Source organism: Diceros bicornis, chromosome 25 (assembly GCF_020826845.1).
Source record: "Diceros bicornis minor isolate mBicDic1 chromosome 25, mDicBic1.mat.cur, whole genome shotgun sequence".
Classification (NCBI taxonomy): Eukaryota; Metazoa; Chordata; class Mammalia; order Perissodactyla; family Rhinocerotidae; genus Diceros; species Diceros bicornis.
Window position 1 is genome coordinate 21937748 of NC_080764.1, and position 24729 is coordinate 21962476.

The following is a 24729-nucleotide window of genomic DNA, read 5'->3' on the forward strand; positions in this document are numbered from 1 at the left end:
GCAGCTGTTTTACACTCAGAGACGCAATCCTAACAATTAGTAGGAAAGTCAAACAAAAATTCAGATAGTTTGGCTTTATCAATTCATCATCACTAGAAAAAGGGTTCAAGCACTTTAACGTACTTAGTACTGACAAACTGATAGAAAAATTGTAAGAGGTTATATTCATACATCTTTTTTTTTAAATAATTTTATTTATTTATATTTTTCCCCCAAAGCCCCAGTAGATAGTTGTATGTCATAGCTGCACATCCTTCTAGTTGCTGTATGTGGGACGCGGCCTCAGCATGGCCAGAGAAGCGGTGTGTCGGCGCACACCCAGGATCCGAACCCAGGCTGCCAGCAGCGGAGTGCGCGCACTTAACCACTAAGCCACGGGGCAGGCCCAATATACATCTTTGCCCAACAGATATTGGGCATAGCATGGGCAGGCAGCATGCAAGATGCTTTACATATTATCATCTCTATTATCAATGAGATTGGTACTGTTATTACTTCCATTTTACAGGTAGCAAAACTGAGACTCAAAGACGCCAACCTTGCCTAAGGAGACACAGTGGTGTTAGGATTTGAAGTTAGGTTTGTGTGGCTTCAAAGACTGTACTCTTAACCACTATGCTGTATGTTATCTTAAAATTTTTCAAGCAAAAAAAGTGAGGGAACTGCTTTCAACTGCTGGCAAGGTCCTAGTAAGAGCCCATTCAAATCCAATGCAAGTGCTAAGTGACCAAACTGTGTTTTTTGAACAGCAATATAACTTGATGCCATAGTACACTGGGCATGCTCCACGCTTAAGTATATGGCTGAATCAAAAATTTCAATCACTCATTCAACATGCAGTCAATACCAACTAACCATGGTTTAAGAGGGGTAACCCTCTGCGGAGGAAGATACAACAAATGCAAAATGGTCTTTGCCCTTAAGGAGCTTTAGGTAGGTAAGCTAAGAAGAGAGATGAGTGCAATAAAGGCAGCATGTGATCATAGAGCCTTCCAGGAGTGGAAAGAGCCCAGAGAAGGAAGAGACTGAGCCACACAGAGGTCATGGTGGTCAGAACCAGAGCAGCTGTTGAGAGAGTAGCCAGGGACACTCCCAGTTCATGCTGGTTATTTTGGCTTAATTATTCATAGCATCTCTTTTCACCCTGAGGAATGTTTCCGTTGGGACAATAGATTATATGATCACTCTAGTTAGTATGCAAGTGTTTGTTGTCCTGAGTTCACTCAATTTCTGAGACAATTTAACCTAAGTTGTAAGCTTAAAGATATTGGCTATAGTTCAGATCTACCTGCATTTATCCAAATACAAAATAAAATGCTAGAATTCTCTGTAGATGAAAACCTGCTTAAATGTCTGATTGACATTATGTAAACTGTAGCCATACTTCAACACAAAAATTGATTTTTTTATTGAAAAGTAACATTCCTATCAAGTGGTTCTGAAATTTTCATTCATTAATTCTTCCACACACAACTACATAACGCACAGCTATTGCTGTGGAGATTTCAAGGGAAGTCAACCCTTCTAAAGATTTCTTTCAGGTAAGTGTGTTACACAGAAAAGAAAAAAAGCTCTGGTGCCTACTGCCTCTATTGCTGTGTGACTTCTATTTTTCTCCAACCAAGAATGAGAGAGGAATTGCAGAAGAGAATGAAGTGGCATCCAATGATGTGGATCTATACCTTGAGTAAGGACGCAACTAATACAAAACTGAGTCACTATTGTAAAGTCTTCTTGGATGAAAGTTCATTATGGCTTATTTGCATAAAATTACACAACTATAAAACATTTCTTAAATATGCCTAAAGTGCTGCTTATAAATGTCTAGTGATAAAACAAGACATGTAACTGCTTTCTTAAATTGGGAAATAAATGAAAAGAACCCTTCCTACCAGTAAAATTAAAACAGGCTTTACCGAGGAAGAGTGTCAAGGTCTTCGTTTGTTTTTGAAGACTATTTAATGACATGGGGAAATGTTCATGCCATAATGGTACATGAAAAAAACAAAATCAAAAGCTGGTTATACAGTATGATTCCAATTTTGTAAAAACCGATGCCAAGATTTTAACATTACTGAACAATAATAAAACGTTTTCTTTTATTTTGTCTTTCATTCTTCAAAACAGATCAGGGCAAACTTAAGTCTGTTTCCATCACTGAGATAAACAACATAGGTCAAGTTTCCACACTCCTCAGTAATTATGCATTTGGTCTGTAACACAGCATCTCTGAACCATCAGTAGATGAAGATCCTGTTAACAGCTCATAATGTCCTCAAAAGGATACACAACTTATGACCATGAGAGCTGTATGTATATTTAGATGGAGTTTTACAAAGAATATAAGATGTCTAGAAAATCTAAAAAGCCTATGAAATTTTTCTGATTTTAAGTGGGCATTGGGAAAAAGACAAAGCATGCCAAATTACAATCAGCTTTTATTTTCAATCAAGCGTGCAAAAAATGATAATATTTATGTGCTGATATAATTATCTGGTGTGTTTCACATTCTGTTTTTCCCTTTGCCAGGCCAAATCAAACTGCTCACAGAATTATTACACATTGGAACAACATCCCTATCAACTCCAATACTTCTAATTTTCAAGTTTTAATGAAACTGTAAAAACAGCAAAAATGTGTAAATTTTGATATAATATACACACTACAGTTTTTATTCACATTAAATTGCAAAATGTTATTTTACCTATTTTTTTCCTTTTTTAAATTATAAATAATTTAAACACTCCAAAGATGTATCATGAAGAGTCTCCCTTCCCCTCTCTGGCCCACCCAAACCTCCACATGCTATGGTAACATTAACAGTTTCTCATGTATCCCTCCAGACATTTTCTATTTCATTTTCTATTTACACACATGCACGGCATTTTTCCTGGATCACACTATACATATTGTTCAGCAACTTGTATTTTTCTTTACACTGTCTATTTTCAGATTTAGCTGCCTTACTACTCTCTGTATCTGCACCTATAGTAGTTCACTATGGAAAGATAATAAATTATTAGTTCTCCTGACTAATTTTGACTAGATGTGTCTAAAACACTTGAAAACAAAAAGGTTATACCTTGCATTTCTGCTCCAGATGCTGATTAGCTTCAGCAGAGGAGTGGGAGAATACTGACTCTCAGATCCAAGCCTGCTGATCTAGGACACAAAACAAAAACAGAATGCAACATGAAAACCTATACACAACTGTAGAAAAAAACAACTAAAAGCAGAACAAGCACAGAGACCACACCAGAGGATAAAAGAGCCAAAGGACAGAGATTAACATTTAAAGGACAGCTGAGGAAAAAATAAAGGAATCCAAAATAACATCTACTCAGGAAAAACCGCCAAGATAGCGCATGGAAGTGCTAGACACTTGAAAGGAACCAAGTACTTTAGGTTTCAGTAGACCAGAAGTGACAGAGCTCAAGCAGTTATAAATTTTTCCTAAAATCAAGTCTCTCCAACAGTCTTCCTAGCTATAACTACACCAGTTATCATCATCAAGTTGTTACAACCAGAGAAATCAAACAAGGAATATGTAACAAAAATACCTGTGTATTTCCCTTGTGACTGTCAAGATCCAGAGGCATATCATGGGACCTGCTACAAAAGTTATGTTACATTTGCTTAAGAGACACAATCATATTCAAATTAGCCTTAAGTATAAATGCCATGGCACTGGAGAAACTAGCTCTTGAGCTTTCCGGTGGTAGTGGAGGCAAAGAAAAGTGTTCTGAAACTTCCAGAAATAAAGAAAGGCTCGATATAAAAGAAAAGACCAGGAAAGGTATTCAACAAAAGCAGCAGAAGGTATCTAGGCAGAATGTAGAAATCAAGGTTTACCTGGGGCCAAACCGCACCATGAAATACAGCATCAATTTCTTCTGTTCTGAACTGATAGGACTCCCAATCCAAAAAGATATCAGTCACCATTTTGATTCCAAGACGTCTCAAACTTTTCAGTGGGTTAATAAACCTCAGCTGTATCTGTAAAACAAAGATCTTCTATTACAAAAATATACATCATTTTTATCCTTGACTCCTCAGGGAGGCACTCTTAGCATTCAGATTGCTAAGAATCAAACTGGAAATCCTGTTATTAAGTCTGCTGACTTTGGCTCTGATTCACATGGAAATGTCAACTGAGAAAGTCATTGCTTTTCTCATTGAACAAGATGGGAAAGCAGAGACTTAAAAAATCCAATGGTGAGATGTGTTCCGTTATCATTGCCCAGTAAACCACACTAGAGTGTTCTTAAAGGGAAAAAAAAATCACAACTGGAACAGCTGTTTTGTGTTCTACATTGTTTTACTTTTTTATTCAAGTAATTGTCTCAAATAAAATTCTGATTTCTTCCTATGAACAGAACATTCTAAACAAAACTTTTTTTGCCATCACAATACCTTAGATTAGAAAAAAATATATTAGACCTTCGTTTTAAATGAAAGTCACTTTCTTTTTTGTTTTCATACTTGTATTATTTTTTACCTTTTTTAAGACTAGGAGTTTTCAATTATTCTTGTTAAAATTAGTCTAGGGGACTAGTTAAAAAATTTATGGTCTCTCCATACAGTGGAATACTTCATGCAGTAAAAGAGAATGAGGCAACTGAATTAAGGCACGTGAAGATCTCAAAATATATAGTTCAAAGAAAAATACAATTTGGAAAAAAACAAGCTTTGTCTATCTAGAGGCACAGAGGCTGGAGTGGGTGGATGTGAATTAACAGCAAACTTCTTTTACAATAGATATTGCTACTTCTACTGGCATTTCCTTCCCTATGAGTTATAAAATCACAAACATGCAGCCACTTTGTCCAGGCTCAGAGTAGAACAATTTATTGAGCTCCCACCAATGGGTCCAATGGTATGATAGCCATAGTCCTGACCTCAACTTAAAATCGTTGTTGTTGTTATTGCCTTTGAGTCAATCTGAATCCTAGCGACCCTGTGTACAGCAGAGTGGAAACCTGCCTGGTCTTTTGACGCCATATCAGACAATGCTCTGCTGCTATTCATAGAGTTTTCATGGCCAATTTTTTTGGAAGTGGGTGCCCAGGTCCTTCTCAGTCTGTCTTAATCTGGTGAAACCTGTCCACCATGGGTGACCCTGCTGGTATTTGAAATACCAGTGACATAGCTTTCAGCATCACAGCAACATGCAGCTGCCACAGTATGACAACCAACAGATGGATGGCATGGTTCCCTGACCAGGAAACCAACCTGGGCCATGGTGGTGAGAGTGCCGGATCTTAACCACTAGACCACCAACTTAAAATCTTACTGAAGGAAAATTTATTAAATTATGTGGGAGACTGAAAATGCCAAAGATATCTGATAGATGAGGAACTATAAATTTGAGAAGAGATTTCTCCCAAGCACAGAATTTTGTAAAAACCAAACAAATGGGGGAAGATTCAACCTCTAACTGTTTTTCCACTTGATTAATATACTGTGGGCTCTGGAGACATAAGTGGCAACTTACTTTTACATACGACCTTAATTGCCTACATCAAAATCTAAAAACCACCCTGAAATTTATAAAGACAACACGAATGCTCTAATATAGTGAATATCAAGTCATATGGCCAAGATATCGTGAGGAAAACTAATAGGGAAGTTATTTGTCATGAAAACCTGATACTCTGATCAACAGAAGTATTTGAATCGGAAACAGCATATTTTAAATTTAGGTGAATAGGAACAAGGATGTCATTAATTTGCTGTGCAAGTCTGAGGAATCATGATATTTCACATACCCATCAAGTTTCTACCATCTACTTTTGGCTAATTATCTGATTGTACAAGTTACAAAGACAGAGGAAATGATAGGCAAGCACAAAAGGTGACACAGAATTCATTCTGTTCTGCTCCAATTCTACTGGCAATATTTTCATTATCAGCTGTACTGTGTTTGGTGAAAGATAACAATTATTACTGATATTTGAAAAAACATGGTATCATGATCCCCTGGAGCAAGTAAGAAACTGACCTTAGCAAATATGATGCCACACCAGACACCCCTCACCTTCTCCCCAGTTCCACCAGCCCTCCTCCCCATCAGGTAGGATCTGCACGTTCTATTCACTTCTGTAACCACAGTGCCAGCTGCCCCGTTTACTCAATAACTGTTGGGAATAAACTGGAGAAAAACCCTGAAAATAGGCAATTGCAGACTTTAGTTCCTGGAGGAATAGTCAATATGACTGAGTTTATATACATTTACAAGTTACTCCATTGTTTAAATGTACAAAAAAAAATAAAACCAAACCAAAACAACCCTCACTATACACATTTCAGTGTCAGTCAATTCCTTGGAGGATCTGAAAGATACAAAAAAGTAAATGTATAACTTAGCTCAAACACACAAATGTAGAACTTTAACTCACTTAAGCAATATTACTGTGCAATAATTCAGGACAGCACTTCAAAGAATTCTTTGGACTCATCCAAGAACCAAAAGACAAAAAGAAGGAAAGCCCTGTCTGTCAAGAACCTTGGCACTTCACTAACTAATGAACTGTGAAATTGCATAAATGATCCTCTGAGTTACTGATTGTTGACTCGGGAGTAAGGCTGAGTTACTGAGTAACTTCTTCTAAATTAACCAGAAAGTCAGAGGACTTATAGAGGGTTTAAAAAACCTCTAACTTTTCCTGATTTAATATATCCGTGTCTAGGTAAAGTCACTATCACTCACTATAAGGCAAAAATGAAAATTCTCACATAATTCCCCCTATAGCCCTGAAGCTCTCATATAACATAGAGAAAAAACTGTCTAAGACTTCTTTTCAGCTTCTACTCTTGGCCCCTCACAGCCTCTTTTCCACAAAGCAAAGTGACATTTTTCAAACATCAAGCAGACCGTATCACTCCCTTGTTCAAACCCCTCAGAGGTTTCCCACGACACTCAGAAGTAAACCCAGCTCCTCCTCAGAGCCCACGAAGACCTAGCTACTCCTTGACCTCATCTTATATGATTCTTCCCACTCCTTGTGCGCTAGCCATCTCAGTCTTCCATTTGTTCTTAGAATGTGCCAAGATTGTTCCACCGCAAGGACTTTGTGCTACTAGTCATTTTCTCTGCCTGAAATGTCCTTCTCATGGGTGGGCAGGTGTAAGCTCAAGTATCACCTCCTTAGAGAGGACCCTGACCACCAAAGTAAAAGCAGCACTCATCCACCCCCAGTTTGGTCACCTCCTATCATATTCCCTCATTTTATTTTAAATTCTTCACATCTTTATGTCTCTCCTCAACATGCTCATGCTTTCTTCTACTTTCCTGAATATATGGAGTGTATTTCTAATAGCTGTTTTAAGTCCTTGTCTAATTCTATCACCTGTGTCATTTCTGAATCTGCTTCTATTGATTGTATTTTCTCTTCATTATGAGTAAAATTTTCCTCCTTCTTGGCATGCCTGGTACAGCTTGACTGGATGTCAAACACTGTAACTTTCATTTCCATTTAAATCACTCAAATTTTTGAGTTTTGTTCTGGGATGTGGTTAATTTACTTGGAACAAGTTTGATATTTTTAAGCCTTGTTAGGCGATGCCAGAGCAGCCTTTATTACAGGGCTAATCTGGCTCCACTGCTGAGGCAACCTCCTGCTGAGGACTCTCCCTGATGCCCTGGGTATTACCAGGTTTCTGCTCTGGCTGTTGGGAACATGAGCTGTTCCTAGCCCTGTTTTAGTTGGAGGACTGTTCTGCCCGCTCCTTTCTGGTGGTTTTTCTGCTTGTTGTCAAGATGGAGCAACAGGGACCAGATTTAGCCTTCCCTCCCAAGCAACTGAAAAACTGCACTGAGTGTATGCCACACTGCATTTTAGATACTGGACAGCAGGCAGCAGAGGACAGCAAGCCCCGAGAAGGGAACAAATGAGGTGAATCCTACACATTCCCAGCTTCCTGCCTGGAGAGTTTCAGGCATTAGTGCAGAAAGGAAGAGCCAGGCAGAATCCTGCGACCTTCCCAGGATGAGAAGACAGAGTTGTGTGGCTTGGGGAGGCCAAGGGGGCCAGCATTCACAGGGCAGAGTACTGGAGAGGGAAGTGCTACATAGAGAATGATTTTCAGAGATCTGTAGATGGGTCTCATTCTATTTTCCTCTTAGAACTTACCGCCATCTGACATTATTCTAATTATTTGTGTATTTATTTATTATTTTTCTCCTCATAATACTGAGTCCTTACCTCATTCCCCACCTAGAACAATGTCTGGTAGGTGGTAGATATGTAGTAAGTATTTACTGAATAAATAAATGGACAAGAACTTCTCTTTGCTTTGTTTCCTGCTCCATACCCAGTGCTTAGAATAGTGCCTGACACTTCGTAGGGGCTCAACTAATATTCACTGAAGGAATGAAAGAAAGAATGAGGAGGAAAACAAAATGGTGCCTACCAAAATGGAAAGTGTGTTCTAAACCTCTGGATCTTGGTAATCAGGGGATATTATTTCATTACAAAAGCAGATCTATATTTATGCATAGCCCAAAAAAGCAACATAAAATTTTGGTTGTCAATTTTCAGTGATCATGGCCATATGTGAGAGGCAGTTCATCAGGCACATCCATAAATCAAATGAAATGAATTTTAGCCAAATTAAAACTGTGCCTGTTTATCATTAACTGAGGATCAACAGCAGAAGTCTGAGTCTGGATCTTCAGTTCAAATCCCATTTTCTCCAAGAAACCTTCAGTCCATAAAGACATTACATTTCTGTAAACTCCAAAGAGTAGAATTATATCCACATACCTGTTTCAACAGAACATAAATACAGTCTTTAATACAGTTCAGAAAATACTTAGTGAGCACCTCCTCCTGAAGCCCCTTGGCAGTTAGCCAGTTGGCTTGTCTTGCCTGATCTTGCTGCTTACCTTTATTCACACACTGGACTTATAGTAGGCAAGCATTTACTTTTAAAAGAGCTCTGAGCAACTCTATCTCGAAATAACAAGGATGATGCTAACAGTATTCTATTCATTCTCCAACCATTCTGAACAGATGAGAGCTGGAAGATGTCCTACACCTCTCGACTTTTGAAATTAAAATCTAAGAAACATTGGCTCAACCATCCCTGACTTTGGTTTCTGAGACCTATACAGAATTAACTCACTCCCTACTATTTCACCTCCTTTTAAAATATACACTTGATATAATTTGCATTTTTTTTCCAAAGAGTTCTGGAGGTTGGTTGCATGACAATGCGAATGTACTTTATTTATTTATTTATTTATTTATTTTTTGTGAGGAAGATCAGCCCTGAGCTAACATCCATGCCAATCCTCCTCTTTTTTTGCTGAGGAAGACTGGCCCTGAGCAAACATCTGTGCTGATCTTCCTCTGCTTTATGTGGGACGCCACCACAGCATGGTCTGACAAGCGGTGCATCGGTGCGCGCCTGGGAACCGAACCTGGGCCGCCAGCAGCGGAGCACACGCACTTTACCGCTATGGCACGGGGCCAGCCCCTGCATTTTCTAACTATACATAATTGTTTATAACAATGAAGATTGCCATTATATGGAAGATTGTTTTAAAGAGACACTTTCAAAGGGTTACACAGCAAAGATTTAACCTGGAATGGTGTTAGATATTCAGGCCCCAACCCACTTCCCAAGTAAGACACAGACTCATATTAGTCCAAGAAGACAGTATCTCCAGTGAAGCTCTCTCACCTTTTCTCGTTGGTCAAGGATGTGTGATACAGTTGCTGTCATACAGAGCAATATCTGCATAATCTTTGGTAAGTATGCACTGATCAGATGACTAATGTTCTTCAATACTATTTCAAGGCTATTTAAAATACCGTGCTGACGACCCAAAGGAAGAACTTTAGACAAATCCAAATCTTTTACTGCCTGAATGACTGCAGAATGGCATTCTCCTAGTGAAAACAGAGGAACAGAGATATCATGTATAGGGAAACATTAGTTGTTACTATTTATAATTATAGCTTCCTTTCAATTCCTCTCAATAGTACATAGCATTTTCTATTGTTATAATGATTTATAGACGATAATGTACTTTCCTCATACATTATCTCCTTTTGATTCTCACCAAATCTTCAGTGAGCTAGGTACGGCAGGTTTTACTATTACCACTTTATAGATGAAGAAACTGAGGAGCAAAGGAGAGTAAGAAACTTGTGACAGAAGTAAGTTTCCAAACCCAATTGTCACCCTATGTATACTATTCCTCATAATGTGAGTTACTATTAGTCTTTTATTCCATCTAACGACATTCCATACATTTTTCTTACTCTCAGCTTTCACTAACTATGCTGACTTTGGCAGTTTCATAGAAAACGTCTTGTTACATTATAAGCTCTTTGGAGACTGAGAACCAAATGTTTTATTTCTCTTGTAGCCCCTGGTGAATAAATAAAACAATAGTCCTTTATAAACAGCTGCCATACTGATTCCATAATTTACTTAAAAGACTTGAATTGTTATTGCTTGAGCTTTACTTCAAACCAACTGGTACGAGATCATGAACTTACCGATTCGTATACCTAAGCTGTCCACTCATCAGAGTATCATTTATAGCTACCCTCCTACAACGGAGGCTATTACACTGAACAAAAACTTTTGTATTCATTAGAGCCAACTTCCTTCACATGGCAATATTACACTGAATGAAAACCTTTTAAACAGCTGGATCCATGAGCATAGAAAAAATACAAAACATATGCAACACACTACCCTACAAATAAATATCTACGTTTGCCTAAAGCAAAGCAATTATGGGACTGGAGCAGAGGCTTTGTAGTCAGAAAGATCTGGGTTCGAATCTCAACTCTATCATTTTCTAGCTGAGTGGCCACAAGGCAAAATACCTACCTCTCTAAGCTTCACTTTCCTCATTTGTAAAATGGGGACAATCAAGTAATGACACCTCATGTGGTTGTTTTAAGGCAATTGAGTAGGGTGTAAAGGGGCTCATTATAATGTCTGGCATGAAGAAAGCACTCAATGAATATTAGCTATTATTACTATTACTTACTAACAATGCATACCAGAGAATATACCACAGAGCATTACAGCTCATTGTACACACTTACTACACCCACTTTGTTTAGACTGTGAGGTTGAGGGCACAGATTATAAATACTCACTTGTCTATTTTCAACAGAGTGTCCAGGGTACAGAACATAGTCAACAAATCAATACTCAATTATGAATGACCCAATGAAGGAGTAAATGCCAAAACATTGAAGATTAATTTAGAAACCTATTCATTGTATATGGATAAGTATTTACCATTTTTCAAATAGCCTAAATGCACAACAAAAAAAGGCACACATTTTCTAATCAGGGGCTTATAAACACATGCATGCTGATAATCCCCAGCATCAACTGTGAGCTCCACCTAATTCAATCAAAGTTTAAAATGAATTGCATTTCAGCAAAAAGACCATCATTGAGATTGGGAGGAGCAACTCCATTAGAAAGACGCTGACCATGGGAAACCTAGCCTGAGACATTAGAAGTCTATAGCAGACAACACACATTCAGAGTGAGAGGTAGTTGAGAGCTACCGTTCTGGAAGTGCTTCACAGGTTCAAACAGCAGGTCTAAGAAGATCTGGATCTCCTCAGGTTGGGTTCCAGCAAGGAACCTCAGAACAATGGACATGCGGGTGCCTGAAGCAGATTTCCCCTGCGTTTTACTCCCAGTCTTATTCTTCATTCGGCCATACAGAATTCTAAGAAGTCAAAAGAACACTATTTGTTTGCATATTAATCCTAAAACATAATACTAATGCTTTTGTTCTTATAAAAGGCTAGGATAGCAACGCAACAGATTTAAATTGATATATTATGAAACAAGGAAGAATGAAAATAGAAATTAGATACTTAGCATACAAATTTAGAAAAACCACAAGAAAACAAGGCTAAGGGAAACAGGAAGAAGGAAATAGTAAAGAAAAAGGCCAGAAGGTAGTTCTTTGTGAGAGAAAAAAGCAATAAAAGAGGTAAGCCATAGGTAAGTCTAATCAAGGAAAAGTGAAAATAAGAATATACAGATTAAAAGGAAATAAAATTAGAGAATAGAACTGTAAGTAAAATAAGGAAACTGAAAAGATTTCAATTAAACGAAAACATGGAGCTCATATAGTTTTATAAGTAAATTTTTAAACTTTTAAGGAAAAATAATTTCCAAGCTATAAAGTTTCATAGCAGAGAGAAAGAAGAAAACAGTCTTTTTACATTTATGACAGTGGTATAACTGTGATATTGAGACTGGTTAAGGAACAAAAATAAAACTATATACTAATCTTGCTTATAGACAGAATACACAACATTTCTAAACACAGTATCCAGTGCTGCATTAAAACTATATTAAAGCTAAATAAGGATTATCCCAGGAATGCAGGAGTCATTAGTAAAACCTATTAGATTAATATAGATCAATGGCTCACAGGAAAAAGTTAAGATGATCATTTTAATACACACTCAATGGGCATTCTAATAAAATTTAACATCCGTTCCTGATAGAATTCTAAATAACTTAGTAATAGAAAATACTTTCTTAACATGATAAAACTTATTGACTTATTTAAAACTCAAAGACAGTGGTTTTCAAACTTTTTGATATTAGGAGCCCTTTAAACTCTTAAAAATTATTGAGGTCTCCAAAGAGCTTTTATGTATATGAGTTTTATCTATTGATATTTATCATAGTAGAAATTAAAACAAGTTAACATAAATCACATTTTTAATGAAAAATAATTATATTTTCCAAATCTCTCCCCTCCAAAAATTAGAGAGACTAGCGGCATTGCTTAACTTTTTTTTTTTTTTTAATTTCTTTATTATCTGCTTTATTAGAAGATAACTGGATCTTCATATCTGCTTTTGCGTTCAATCTATTGCAATATATTGTGGTTGAAGAAAATCCAGCCTTATACAGATATGTAGTTGGAGAAGAAAAAATATTTTTTTAACTTTCAGATAATTCTTTTCAGATAATTGTGGATATTCTACTTTGATACTACACCAAACCTTCACAAGTGGTAGTTTCTTAAAGCTAGCCACAATGTGGAATCTGAAACCACACCAATGTACTTTGCGGACTCTGTTACATTAAAATCCATCTATCTTGCACTTTGACTGGATCTTTCACCCATGCGTGGTTCTGTAACACGCATCAGTTATTTGGAAAACATGCCATTCCTGAGACAACCAGTGTGCAGAAGAGCTTTATGCATACTTTCCACTTCGTCATACAGAATAGTAAAAAGACATGTATTCAAGGGTTGAGACTCATCAAGGACATTAAGTGAAACTAGATTTTTTTTTAAATTCCAGGAGTGTGGCAATAAAGAATGACTAGTAGTTTGGAGACACTGTCCTGATTCACGCTAAGGCACTAGCAGTTTTACCCTCTATTGCTTTTGCCTTGCAGCACAAATGCTAGCACAATGAAAAAAGATAATGTCTTAGCAGCATTATGAAAAAAGTTACAACCTTGTGGACCTGCTGAAAGTGTCTCAGGGCCAGGCCCCTGTCCGGAACCAGCGCACCACACTTTCAGAATGGCTGCTCTGGAAGCAAATAACCACAACCACTACCACCACAGTCAATTCTTCTAGACTACGTAGCTAATACACAGGTTAAAATACAGAAAAAAGAGAACAAAATTAATTTGACCAATATTTACTAAGGGCCATGGAGTCTACCTTCTGCAAGGGAGATAAACAATAAGGAAAAGGCTATGTTGGATGATTAAGTACAGTCATGCACCGCAGAGCGACCTTTCATTCAATGACGGGTCACATATACAACAATGGTCCCATAAGATTAGTACTATATAGCTTAGCTGTGTAGTAGGCTATACCATCTAGGTTTGTGTAATTACACTCGATGATGTTCGCACAATGACAAAATTGCCTAACGACACATTTCTCAGAACATATCACCATCATTAAGTGACACATGACTGTATTAAGGGGAAAAACAAAGGAAGGTAAGGGACTAGAGAGTGATTAGGGAAAGGAGTGATTTTACATAAAGAGGCATCTCTGATAATATGACATTTGAAATGAGACTGAGTGAAGAAGAGGAGTTGGCTGTCGTGTGTTCCAAGCAGAAGGATGAGCAATTCCAAAGACTCTGAACTGGGCTCTGAGGTGGGTGGTAAATGAAACAAATTGGTTAGAGAGGCTATCTGGGGCTAGGTCATACTAGGCCCTCTAAGGAGTAGTAAGGACTTTCCATTTTATTCTCATAGAATAGGACCTCAAAGGGTTTTTACACAAGGGACTAACAATCTGACAAGTGTTATTTACTATTATTTTTTCAATCAAGAAAATCCAAGGAAAACTATTAAAACTAATAAAGTTTTGTACCGTGGATGGTTAAATAACACAAAAAATCAACAGCTTTTATATCTCATAATTAGTTACATACCAAATGAATGAATTATTTTTCTTTCTCAATAGTAACACTTAGAGAAATATTGGATTTAATTTTAACATTATTATTAAAATAATACCATGGCGGGCCAGCCCCGTGGCTTAGCGGTTAAGTGCACGCGCTCCGCTACTGACGGCCCGGGTTTGGATCCCGGGCGCGCACCGACGCACCGCTTCTCCGGCCATGCTGAGGCCACGTCCCACATACAGCATCTAGAAGGATGTGCAACTATGACATACAACTATCTACTGGGGCTTTGGGGAAAAAAGAGGAGGAGGATTGGTAATAGATGTTAGCTCAGAGCTGGTCTTCCTCAGCAAAAAGAGGAGGATTAGCATGGATGTTAGCTCAGAGCTGATATTCCTCACAAAAAAAAAAAAAAAAATCCCATGGCAAGATCTTTCCTCATGTTAGGGACAAAATATTCTGAAGTAAGTCTCTATAACAATCTGACTACCCCAAAAGGTCTAATTAAAAAAAAAATCAAAAGACAATACAAAATGAAATATTCCATTACAACTGCAGAAAAAAATCATAATATTAATATTTACAATTGTTTTTGTGACCAACTTTTAAAAAAATCAGTTTTCACACAGTGTAAATACCTCATCAGAATAGGAAACAGATCTGCTCGGTGGGCTGTTTTCACTACTGTATTATCTTCAGAAATGCTAAAATGCACTATCTCCTCCTTAAAGCTTCTGTCTTCAAGCAATCTTTGTAAGTTTTCCCTTTAAAAATAGAATATAGCACAAATCATCACTTAATAATCAACAGTACTTTTAAAAAATGCAAAACAGTGGAGTAATGTGTATAACTGAAACAGGTATTAAAGAACAGTCTCTATTGTGGTTGACAGCCATAAAGGAAAATCCTCACTAAAATACCCTCCAAAATGACAGGTTTTCAAATTTTAAAAGGTAAAAGAGATTGTAAGGGGTTAGACTTAGTCAATAACTCAGCTGTTTAAAAGAGCCTAATACAAAAGCTGTCTTCAGTTCTTAGAGCATGCTTATTGTGATTCCCTAAGAAATCACCAATATTTTATGACATTATATAAGCAAGGAGAAATGATATCACCTTCTTCAACACATACTTTTCAATTAATATTCTCTTTCCTGTCTTCTTATCTATGGAGAAGTACTCTTAATAAACAAACATACTTCCAACTTTCATGTCTTACCTGAAAATAGCATTACGATCGCCTTAGAAAAGAGGGAAATTTCCCAGGCTTTCATGAAATTATTTTAGAAGAGGCCCTCAGATAGAAAGACAAAAATCAGCCAAAGAAATAGCATTTCTTTAGCTTCAAATAACTTACCTGTAAGGGACGATATGTGGATGTTTATATGTCATTATGCAGTCCAGGGTTATTTTTTGCACCGTTTGATCCTGGTGTAGCAACAACTAAGAATGATATTTTATAGAACAAATTAATGAAGTCACGTATACACATACTATGGGATAGCAATTTACTTGCGTTAATTTGCTAAATTAGATTTCTTAGAATCTAAATTTTTAGACGTGGGTTAAGGCTAATTCCTGACAACAGCCTTACATTTTCCTGGAGGTAAAGAATATGTGCAAAGAACAAAACGGAAACAAAGCTCTGACATCTGCATCCCACATGCCAGATGCTCGGGTCTATCAGTCTTTGCCAAGACCAATTCTCTACATGAATCTGGATTTACCTCAACTGGGCTGGTCCTGTGATGAGGAAAATCTCATATAATACTAGGAAAGTAATGGCAGTCAGTACGATGCCAGAAACAAGACCCAGCTCTGAGGCCTTTCTGACATCAGTTCAGAATTTTGCTTCCTGTGGGTAACTGAGACTTTTGAGCTCTGGCTTTATAAACAAGTTATATCCAAATTATGGGCAAAACACAGATAAATTCTACTGAAATGATATAAGTTTCATCTAAAAAACATCCAAATGAAAAAGAAAACTTTGTTTCCCCAGATGGCTTAGAATGACATCCAATGCTTACTCTGCTTCTGAAATTAAATTTTTTCTACAATCTTCTCTGGAATTCAGGGTCATATATTGTGACTGCAACAGACTATTATTCCAATTATCGGCTTTAACTTAATCTAACAGATCTTGAAATTCTAGAGTTCCATAAGGTTAACTTACCTAGAAGTGAAAAGTAGGTAAGTGCTCTTGGCACAACCCCCCGCTCCCTTTTAAAAGCTAATTCTCACCATGTAATTAACGTTTTGCTACACTCATTGTTAATACAGCTGATCAATGTTTAGTCACCCAAAATGCCTTTAAAATCAACTGAATTAGTGCTGTCTAAAACTATTTCTCAAGATACAAGAAAAAGTCTATTAATTTAAAAACAAACTATATTTAAAATGTAAACATGGGCCCTATTCAACAATTACTGAAAACCAAAAGTTGCTTTGGCAAAGAAAATGGTAGAGAAAAGGTCAAAGAACCGTAGTGGCAAGAATCTGTTTCACTTACCTGAAGATACAGTTCATATAATTTGGATTCCAGATATAAGGCCCGTGGATTCGAAAACTTAGAGAAAACTTGCAAATGAGCAATTAACTGCCTGGGGAAAAAAATAAAAAGGCAGAAGGCAGGCACTACAGAATTAAAAAACAGAGATTATTTTCTTAAGATGATAGCACCCACCAATTTTAGTCTCTTTGACAAGTGCTCCAAAACACCTTGACTATAGTTTCACTGTTAATTGCACCAACAGGTTTTAATTATTTAGAAAATTATTCTCCAGAAATTCCAAATCTCAGGCAGGCCTTCCCCTGAAATCCAGGCACCCCACCCTAGAAAATCATTCAGAACGTGCTTAGAACAGATTAAATTAAACCAAACACAGAAAGTAATCAAAACAATAATACATTCCAAAGTTGAATACAGATGATTTTTGGAATGATTCCTTTTCTAGTTTCTATGCAGAAGACAAGAAAGTGGTAAAATATATTCTTCCTCATTTTCATTTAACAAAAATACTGATGTCAGGCAACAGAGGTCCAAGTTTAGGTCACCATGCCTCCTGCTGACCAAGAAGGAAGAAGAAAGAGCAATTTTCTTTGGTCAAAAGTTAAATTTGAAGATGGGACTGCCTCAGAGCAAATTACATTATCCACTAAAACAGATCGAGAAGGGAGCTTCTACTGCATTTACTCACTCAACTTCCTAATTCATAGGCTTCATGAGGCTTTAAAAATACTTGAGAAACTGTTTTCTCTCTATGTATAATTTATAAGATGTATTAGAACTTTAAAAATATTCTGAATGAATAAACTGTTAAGATATGAAGAGATTTTATTTGCTTATTTCAAGAACATAAGCAGGGAGAAGTGAAGAGAGGGGGAAACCATGCTGCGTGTGTGATTCTGCCATCCTGAGCTGTGGGATTTTGGGGAAAGTTACTTAATTCATGTTGCAGAGTCTCAGTTTCCTAATTTTGACAAGGACAAGACCTCCTGGGTTTTCTGTGAGGATTAAATGAAAGAATACAAGTTGTGGGGCTTCTGCGCCTAAGAATTTAGCAAACAATGCATTTCTCTGCTCCTAGGCAAAAGAAAGCAAAACTGTGAAAGTCCTACTACCTAATATAGAGAAAATAAGCTGGAAATTATGACCTCTTTAGATATTGTAGAGAAATAAGAGTAAGGGTAGCACTATTATTTCTATTTAGTTTAAATGTCTGTGATGGTTAGTCTTATGTACCAACTGGGCTAAGTTACAGTACTCAGTTATGTAATGAAACACTAATCTAGATATTGCGATGAAAGTACTTTGTAGATGTTAACATCTACCATCAGTGGACTTTAAATAAAGGCGATTACCCTCAACAAAGTGGATGGGCCTCATCCAATCAGTTGAAGGCCTCAAGAGCAAAAACCAATGTTTCCCAGAGAAGGAATTCTGCCATAAGACTGTTAACATAGATATCCTACCTATGAATTTCAGACTCAAGACTACAGCATCAAATCCTGCCTGAGTTCCCAGCCTGTTGTCCTGCCCTACAAATTCTGGACTGGCTGGCTCCCATAATCATGGGATCCAATTCCTTTAAATAAATCTCTCTATATATACATACATCTCCATCCTATCAGTTCCATTTCTCCAGAGAGCCCTGAATGATATTATGTCCCTGTAATTACTTATCACCGAGCCCTTCCAGTTTTACAAATAAACTTTTAAAATTTTCTACTGAAACATCAACTATCCCCAACATTTATTAAGTATGGTTTTTACGTGCCATGTAGCCTTAAAGAGCCAAAGAGAACAGGAGCTAATTTACATGTTCTCAATAAATACTTGCCAGTGAGGAGCATGTTCCATAAAGGATTATAAACTTCCACTACGAATACATTGACGTGGCACCAAGAATGTGGTAATCAATATACTCAGATTTTCAATGATGGTTTATATTATCAATATTCTAGGTTTGGCTCCAGGGGGCAGAAAAATTAATTAAGACATAGACCTTAAAGAGCTTCTGATTTACATGGCAGATCTATAAAAAATTAACTAATATCCAAGGCAAGGAGTAGCACCATGACAGAGGTATGAATGCTGTTTTAAAAGTTTGAAGCCAGGTAAGATAGCTTTCAGTTTAAAAAACAGGAAAAGCTTCAGTGAAGAAATAGCATGGGATCCAGTGCTTTAAAGTGAGAACAGAATTTCACCTGGTAGAGATGAGGCAAGGACACAGCAAAGGTCACGGAGTGAGAAAGGAAGAGGTGTGAATGCATAAACAGCTTATTCATTTATTCAGCAAACAAATACGAGAACTAATCTTTTGCTAGCTGTTATGCTGAAGGATACTAAGAAGAAAACAGCAATCTCTGTCTTAGAGGAAGTAGTGGGGGATATAATGTTCCTAGTTACGAGAAGGTAGAGGAAGAGAAGGAACTGTAGTTTCATGCAGCTTGGCCATGATCTTCCCTGCCCCGTGCTTTATACACTGTTTCCATTAGCTGGCAAGTCCTGCCCTGCCCTAGCTGCCTCTGGCAAACTTCCGTCTTTCCGCTTCAAAGGTGCCCTCTCCTTTGTAAAAGTCTTCTCTTTGTGGTAGAATTAAGTCATTCTTTACTGTGCTCCCATAACTCCTTTAAAAATATTTCTCCTAAGAGAATATTTCACCAGGCATTAGACTGTGCTCCTTGCATCGCAGAGGCTGTGCACCACCCATCTACATAGCCCAGCACTTAGCAAAAGGCACTCAACACAGTGGCTGAATGGATGAACTAATAAATGGCTCATGGGAAAGACTCAACAATGGGCATACCAGATTGAGATCTAAAGTGTTAAAATAACACAGTAGCACCAATCCAGTGGATCTCTGACCTCAATTCAGACAATCTTCAAGTAAGCTGGAGTACTTTCTGAAAGCATGATCACTTCTTTCGCTAAAGTTTCCAACAATTTAGGTTAAATGAATAACCCAGAGAATGAGAAAGAGAATGCCCAGAGAATGAGAAAGAGAATGTTAACAATATGAAAAAAAAAAGTAACCAGAAGGAGATAAGTCAAAAGGCAAAGTAAAAGTGCTGACATGCTTATTTATAAGAGAAAAGATGTTCCATTACGTGTTCCCCTAGCACACAAACACAATGCCCTGGTGCTAGGAAAGCGAACGACAGAGGTCAAAGAGCATTTAACAGCTCCAGGTCCCAACGCTCTCATCTATAAAAGGAGCTATGACTAGATCACCCCAAAAGTCCCCCCAACTCTAACAGACTGTGGCTAAACAAGAAAAAATAAATAATAATGAGCAAGCAAACAAAAAACTCAGATTACTGGCGGTTTTCTTTGGGCTGTAAAAGAAAATTCTAGAAAGATGCAGCACTTATGTAAACAATTATCTGAGCAGTTCATCTTGTCTAGGGTTATTTCACATTAGAGATCTCTTCCCACTCCTCCTAGAACTGTGGATCTGTGATTGATCAGCAATGCTGAACTTACTTTGCTGCAGCTCTTCTTGTCTTTTTCCTCTGTGAAGGCTCATCTTGGGGCACCACCTCTTCCTCCAATTCTTCATCGTCCCCAGCAGCAGGCTCCTCTTCTATTTCCTCTGCTACCACTCCTTTGCTTTTTCTTCGCAGATCCTGGGTGGGAGCAACTTGCAGATCTGCTGGGTAATACTCATTGCTGCAGTGGAAAGAGAGTGACGTTAGACAGATGAAGCTGAAATGTCCTTTCTGTTCATGACAGATGTATGTCCACAGTTCACAGAATCACACACTGAAGAAACATCAGAGGCACCTCAGTCAAGCCTCTTCTATAACATTATTCTTTGTTATTCAGCCCTTCTTAAGTACCCTATTTGACAAGTCAATCATGAACTGCAGAAGACAGCCCATTCCATTGTTACACTGTTGAAAATATTTGAAATGTCTGTTTTGGACTGAGCTGAAAGCAGCCTCCCCATCTCTGAAACCACAACTGGGGGAGGTGGGTAAAGGAGTGGATTATACTAAAGTATAAAGACCATGCTGGTCACTTTCCACCAGATACATTCTGCTTTGCCAATGTCCTTTCAAAAACACAGTACCTCAACAAAATTTAGTCTGGCGGGTATGGTCTGATAAGATAAATGGAACTTGATTATCAACTGTTGCTTTTGGGGGCAGCCACAACACGACACAGACTCAAACTGAAGGTCCTGGAAATGAAAATCAGTAAGTCTTTACATTTTATCTCCTCTAAACTAAGCTTTTGCAGTTGGTATTCACATTTGTTTTTATTAAATTCCAGCCCTTCAATTTTGGTCCACTGTTGCAGGTAACTAATAATATCTTGAAGACTGTCATTCAGTGTATTAATTTTGTGTCACTTTCATTCATCCAGCAATTATTAGTTTGTTGTCTGTTTTGTGCATGGCACTGGGCTATATGTAAGGAAATTGATCAGAAAGACTTTAAAGTCTGCACTCAAAAGTACACTGATAAAATAACATGTTTGAGGATAGCACCTGGAAGAAACTCCGGGTTAACACATGTTCAACTCCAGGTTAATACACAGCTGGAGTGCTGGAACACTATCACATTCAGCTTTGTATTCTCACCTAGCAGGATCTAGCACTTAATAAAAAATGGATGAATGGCCTTGGGGCCTGGTGGTTAAGTTTGGTGCGCTCCATTTCGGTGGCCAAGGTTCACAGGTTCGGATCCTGGGCGCGGACCTACACCACTCATCAGCCATGCTGTAGCAGTGACCCACATATAAAAGTAGAGGGAGATTGGGGCCAGCCCGGTGGTGCAAGTGGTTAACTGCGCGCGCTCTGCTGCGGCGGCCCGGGGTTCGCCAGTTTGGATCCCAGGCACGCACCGACACACCGCTTGGCAAGCCATGCTGTGGCGGCATCCCATATAAAGTAGAGGAAGATGGGCATGGATGTTAGCCCAGGGCCAGTCTTCCTCAGCAAAAAAGAGGAAGATTGGCTCAGATGTTAGCTCAGGGCCGATCTTCCTCAGGAAAAAAAAAAAAGAATATCAAAAAAATAAAAATAAAAAAAGGATGAATGAATGAAACAAGCAAAGTTTCTCTGTCACTTACAAACTGTACCATCATCCACTTAATAACACCATTATTATACTCTCAACACTCGATTAACCACATGACATATTTTTAAACTTTATCTCCATGCACAACATGTTCATGCCTTCATTTATTAAATAAGACAATTCACACAAAGGACTTATAAGACTGTCTAGCACAAAGCAAGCACTCACTAAATGTCATCTATTATTGGGATATTGTTGTCATTGTTATTCATTCCTGCTTCTGGTTTGGTTCTTCTCAAAGAATGTTTACAAGGGATTCACAAACTAGTTTTAATATCAAAATGTTTGAAACATATTTAGAAATATAAATTTCTAGCCAAAAAATAAAAAAAAAAGCCCATAATATATTTCAAAGTCAGAATTAAAGGTGACCTTTGGGTTTTCCATTAGTTTGAATCACCTATAAAAGTATTTTTCATAGGTAATCATTGCCAACTAATCTTAAATATTTTAAAAAATTGTGTATCTTTAGTCTGTAAGTCTTCTTACACCCAGAGACCCACTTTCTGTTACAGGCTCTTCTCTCCATCCCCACCCCCACGGTACCTTATACGATTAGAGGAAAGTCTTTATCCTTAGGGTAAGGAGTAATCTATTTCTTTCTTTGGGAAAAACTTGGAAAATTAACATGGTAGGAAATTCATATCCTACCAACACTATTAACACAAGTTTGCACATGCAGAGCCTTTTGCAATTCATAAAATGACTGATAAACATTATTATATATGATTTTCAAAGCAAGGCAAGGAAGCTAAATAACACTCTTCTCATTCTATAAATAAATTAAAGCCCAAAGAGTTATGTGAAAAAGAGAAAATCATTACTCTTCCACCACCATATCTACTGACCTGCCTGTATCTTTGCCAGAATGAACTATTCATGAAAATATTTTTATTTATGACTGGATCCTATCTCCTCTTACCTATTCAAAGACATGGTTCTAGCAATTTTATCCCGTCTTGCATTATGAATTCTCCCCTCTCTCCTGGATCATCCACACCAGCATTACATACATACACGCTGTTTAAATCTTAAATAGCAACTCAACAACAGCAGCTCTCTCCTTGCTCCCACGTCTCCCTCCACCTGTGTCTGCTTCTTTTTTTTTATAAGAACTGTCCATATTTGCTGTTTCCAGCTTTTTTCTCCATTTTCTCTTAGGCCCATTTTAATCAGGCTTTCATCCTCACCACGTTAACCAAAACAACTCTTCTTCAAGTCACTTCCAAAGCTAACACTTAATCCTTATGCTTCATCTGATTGACACATTTGATTTAATTGATCACTCCCTCCTTGAGATACTTTCTTGACTTGACTTCTGGGATACTAAGTGGTTTTGGTTCTTCTTAAATCACTCTTTGTTGGCTTCCTTTGCTGGTTCCTTATCTCCCAACCTCTAAACATTGGTGTCAGTCTCTCTCTACATTCACTCTCTAGGCGTGGCTTCATTCCCTGTCTCCTAAGTTTAAGAACCATCCTCATATAGATGATTCTCAAATTTATTACCTTAAGACCAAACCTTCCCCTTGAACTTGAAATTTCAAATTCAACTGTGTACTTGACATCTCTACTTAGATGTCTATCCAGTATCCCAAACTTAACATGTCTAAAAGTGAACTCTTGATCTTCTCCACAAACCTGCAAACTTCTGCATTCCTCCCAATCTCAGTAAATGGTAACTCTCCTTCCAGTTGTTCAGGTCAAAACCTTAGAGACATCCTCAATTCTTCCCCTTCCTCCTGCCTGTACTCATCTCCCCAACACACACCCATACTACATCTGATTGATCTGTTGGCTGATCAATCCAACAGATACCACAGCTGATCTGCTGGCTGATCGAATCCCAAAGGCTGATCTAGTTGTAATCCTTCAAAAATATATCTTATTCAATTGAAATCCTTCCAAGAATACCCCAAATTCAACCACCTCTCATCATTTGCACTACTATGACCTTGGTCAAGTCACCATCATTTCTTGCCTGGACTTTTACAAGGAGGATTGGCAGCTGTTAGCTCAGGGCCGATCTTCCTAACAAAAACAAAAACCAAAGTTCTTACTATCACTTAAAGGCCGCACACAAATTGGTCTCCTGTTAGCTTTCTGCCCTCATCTCCAACTACTTTCTCTCTCTTTTTTTTTTTGTGGGGAAGATCAGCCCTGAGCTAACATCCATGCTAATCCTCCTCTTTTTGCTGAGGAAGACCGGCTCTGAGCTAACATCTATTGCCAATCCTCCTCCCTTTTTTTTCTCCAAAGCCCCAATAGATAGTTGTATGTCATAGTTGCACATCCTTCTAGTTGCTGTACGTGGGACGCGGCCTCAGCATGGCCAGAGAAGCGGTGCGTTGGTGCGTGCCAGGGATCTGAACCCGGGTCGCCAGCAGTGGAGCGCGCATGCTTAACTGCTAAGCCACGGGGCCGGCTCTCCAACTACTTTCTTTCTGGATCACTATGCTGTAGCCACTCAGACTTCCTTGCTGTTCCTTGAACAAGCCAGGCATGTTGTGGTTTGCAGCCTGCTTACCCTAACCTATAGCATTTTCCTATGTAATGAAATACTACTGGAAAACATACTTTCTATTGATTGATTAGTACTCTTCTGTACACCACATCCCTTATCTTTAGAGTTTTAAAGCAATCTGACTCTCACACAGCATATCTAGTCAAAACAAAAAAATGCTCCAGAAAGTTCTTGTGATACTTTGCGAGTACATTCCTCAGCATCATGGGAAATATCAAGAGGCTCAAA

General features: G+C 37.9%; 1 protein-coding gene across 1 annotated transcript in view; it reads right to left on the bottom strand.

Annotated features, from left to right (window-relative positions):
* The window catches only part of UTP20 (UTP20 small subunit processome component), a 99229-nt gene that overhangs the window by 42417 nt on the left and 32083 nt on the right, over positions 1-24729 (bottom strand). Inside the window, exons 22-29 of the mRNA XM_058568572.1 lie at positions 20380-20565; positions 16903-16993; positions 15751-15836; positions 15035-15160; positions 11550-11716; positions 9688-9896; positions 3853-3996; positions 3083-3162 (exon numbers count right to left, since the gene is read on the bottom strand). Coding sequence (XP_058424555.1) covers positions 3083-3162; positions 3853-3996; positions 9688-9896; positions 11550-11716; positions 15035-15160; positions 15751-15836; positions 16903-16993; positions 20380-20565 — 1089 coding nt within the window. The remainder of the gene's footprint in view (positions 1-3082; positions 3163-3852; positions 3997-9687; positions 9897-11549; positions 11717-15034; positions 15161-15750; positions 15837-16902; positions 16994-20379; positions 20566-24729) is intronic.